The 2041-nt window shown below is 67.1% G+C and overlaps 1 protein-coding gene across 1 annotated transcript in view; it reads left to right on the top strand.

Moving 5' to 3' along the window:
• ISLR2 (immunoglobulin superfamily containing leucine rich repeat 2) overlaps positions 1-2035 on the top strand; it is a 14193-nt gene extending 12158 nt beyond the window's left edge. Inside the window, exon 3 of the mRNA XM_057388379.1 lies at positions 48-2035. Within this exon, the coding sequence (XP_057244362.1) occupies positions 48-1775 (1728 nt within the window). The 3' untranslated portion in view covers positions 1776-2035. The remainder of the gene's footprint in view (positions 1-47) is intronic.
• The last annotated feature ends 6 nt before the right edge of the window (positions 2036-2041 follow it).

Genomic DNA, 2041 nt, shown 5'->3' with positions numbered 1-2041 from the left:
TCTGTAGGGCCGCTTTGGGCAGAAATTCCCAGGTTTTACCCCCATAGAGCCGTGTTGGGCAGGAATTCCCACCTTTTGACCCCTATTTTGCCCAGAAATTCCCATATTTTACCCTGTTTAGGGCAGAAATTCACAGATTTTACCCCTTTTTGGGTAGAAATTCCCAGATTTTACCCATTTTTGCCCATAAATCCCCAGATTTCCCCCCAGTTTTGGTCAGAAATTCCCAATTTTTATCCCTATTTTGCTCAGAAATCCCCAGATTTCCCCCCTTTTTTTCCCAGAAATCCCCAGCTTTACCCCTTTTTTGCCCAGAATTCCCAGCTTTTACCCCTTTTTGTCCAGAAATTCCCAGTTTTCTCCCCTATTTTGCCCAGCAATCCCCATTTTCCTTGATTTATTCCCATTTTAATCTCACCCCCCTCTCCCCCCATTCCCGTCCGGAGCTCCCGGTCCCTCCCGGCCGCGCTGACCGCTGTCCCCGTGTCCCTCAGGATCTCAGGATGYTCAAACCCCGCTCCGTGCCGCTCCGCCTGGCCCTGGCCGCGCTGCTGTCGCCTCTGCTGTCCCCTCAGCCGTCCCCGGTGCCACCCCCGGTGCCACCGCCGGTGCCACCCGCGGGCTGCCCCAGCCCCTGCTCGTGCTCGGCCAAGAGGAACGGGCGGCTGCTGGCCGAGTGCGCGTACCGCGAGCTGCGCGAGGTGCCGCGGGGTTTGTCCCCGAATGTCACCATCCTCACCCTGTCCGCCAACCGCCTGGGCCACCTGGGCCGCGGGGCGCTGGCCGAGGCTCCCGAGCTGCAGTCGCTGTGGCTGGGCTACAACCGCATCTCCGCCGTGGAGCCCGGAGCGCTGGCGGCGCTGCCGCAGCTCCGCAACCTGGACCTGAGCCACAACCGGCTGGAGGAGTTCCCGTGGAGGGACCTGCGCAACCTGAGCGCGCTGCAGATCCTGCGGCTGGACCACAACCGCCTGGCGCGGGTGGACCGCGACGCCTTCGCGGAGCTGCGGCAGCTGCGCTCGCTGTGGCTCAACGACAACGAGCTGAGCGTGCTGGCCGAGGGCACGCTGGAGGCGCTGCCGGCGCTGGCGCAGCTGCAGCTCTTCCACAACCCGTTCGAGTGCTCCTGCAAGCTCTGGTGGCTCTCCCGCTGGCTCCGCGGCGGCTCCGTGGCGCTGGCCAGGCCCGGCTCCACGCTGTGCGCGGCCCCGGCGCGGCTCCGCGGCCGCCAGGTGACGGCCATGCCCGCGGAGCTCTGCGTGCCGCCGTCCGCGCACCTCACCTACCTGGGCAGCGCGGGGCTGGCCGGAGCTCAGGACGGGCTCACGCTCACCCTGCACTGCAGCGTGGCCGGGGCTCCCGCTCCGGAGATCCACTGGAGCATCCGCACCTCCTCGGGCCGCCGCGTGGAGATCCGCGGGCCCACGGCGGGGCCGGGCCGCTGGCGGGCCTTCAAGAACGGCACCATGGCCGTGCCCGACTTCGGCAAGGACGACGAGGGCACCTACACGTGCCTGGCGGTCAACGAGCTGGGCGTGCGCGACGTGTCGGTCAACGTGGCGCTGTCCGGTTCGGCCGATCCGGCCGAGGAGCTGCCCCGCGATGACCCCCGCGCCGGGCAGCCGCCCTGCTCCGAGCGCGCCGAGGCGGAGGCGGCGGGCGGCGCGGAGCAGCTGCTCATCGTTTACCACGTGCGGAGCGGAGCGGCCGAGCCCCGAGTGCGCCAGGGGCTGCTGCTGCTGCTGCTGCTGCTCGGGGCGCTGCTCCGCTGCTGAATTCTCCGCGTTCTCACCCGCTTTGGGGCGGTCCGGGAGCGCTCCCGGGTGCGGGGCCGGGCCTTGAGGAGCTCCGAGAATGGGGAAAGGATCCGGACCGGAGCTGCGGTCACATTCCGGGTGTCCCCAAGTGCCACATTCCCGTTTTTTGCCCCGGTTTGGTGCTCTCGGAGCGCTTTTGGTGCGGGGCGGATCCTTGAGGAGCTCCGGGAATGCGGGGCGAAGCTGCGGTCACATCCCGGGGGTCCCAAAGTGTCACATTCCCG

The sequence above is a fragment of the Malurus melanocephalus genome, unplaced genomic scaffold, assembly GCF_030028575.1.
Source record: "Malurus melanocephalus ecotype Western Australia unplaced genomic scaffold, MMel_1.1 scaffold_1860, whole genome shotgun sequence".
Lineage (NCBI taxonomy): Eukaryota > Metazoa > Chordata > Aves > Passeriformes > Maluridae > Malurus > Malurus melanocephalus.
This window is presented reverse-complemented; position numbering and strand designations above follow the sequence as displayed.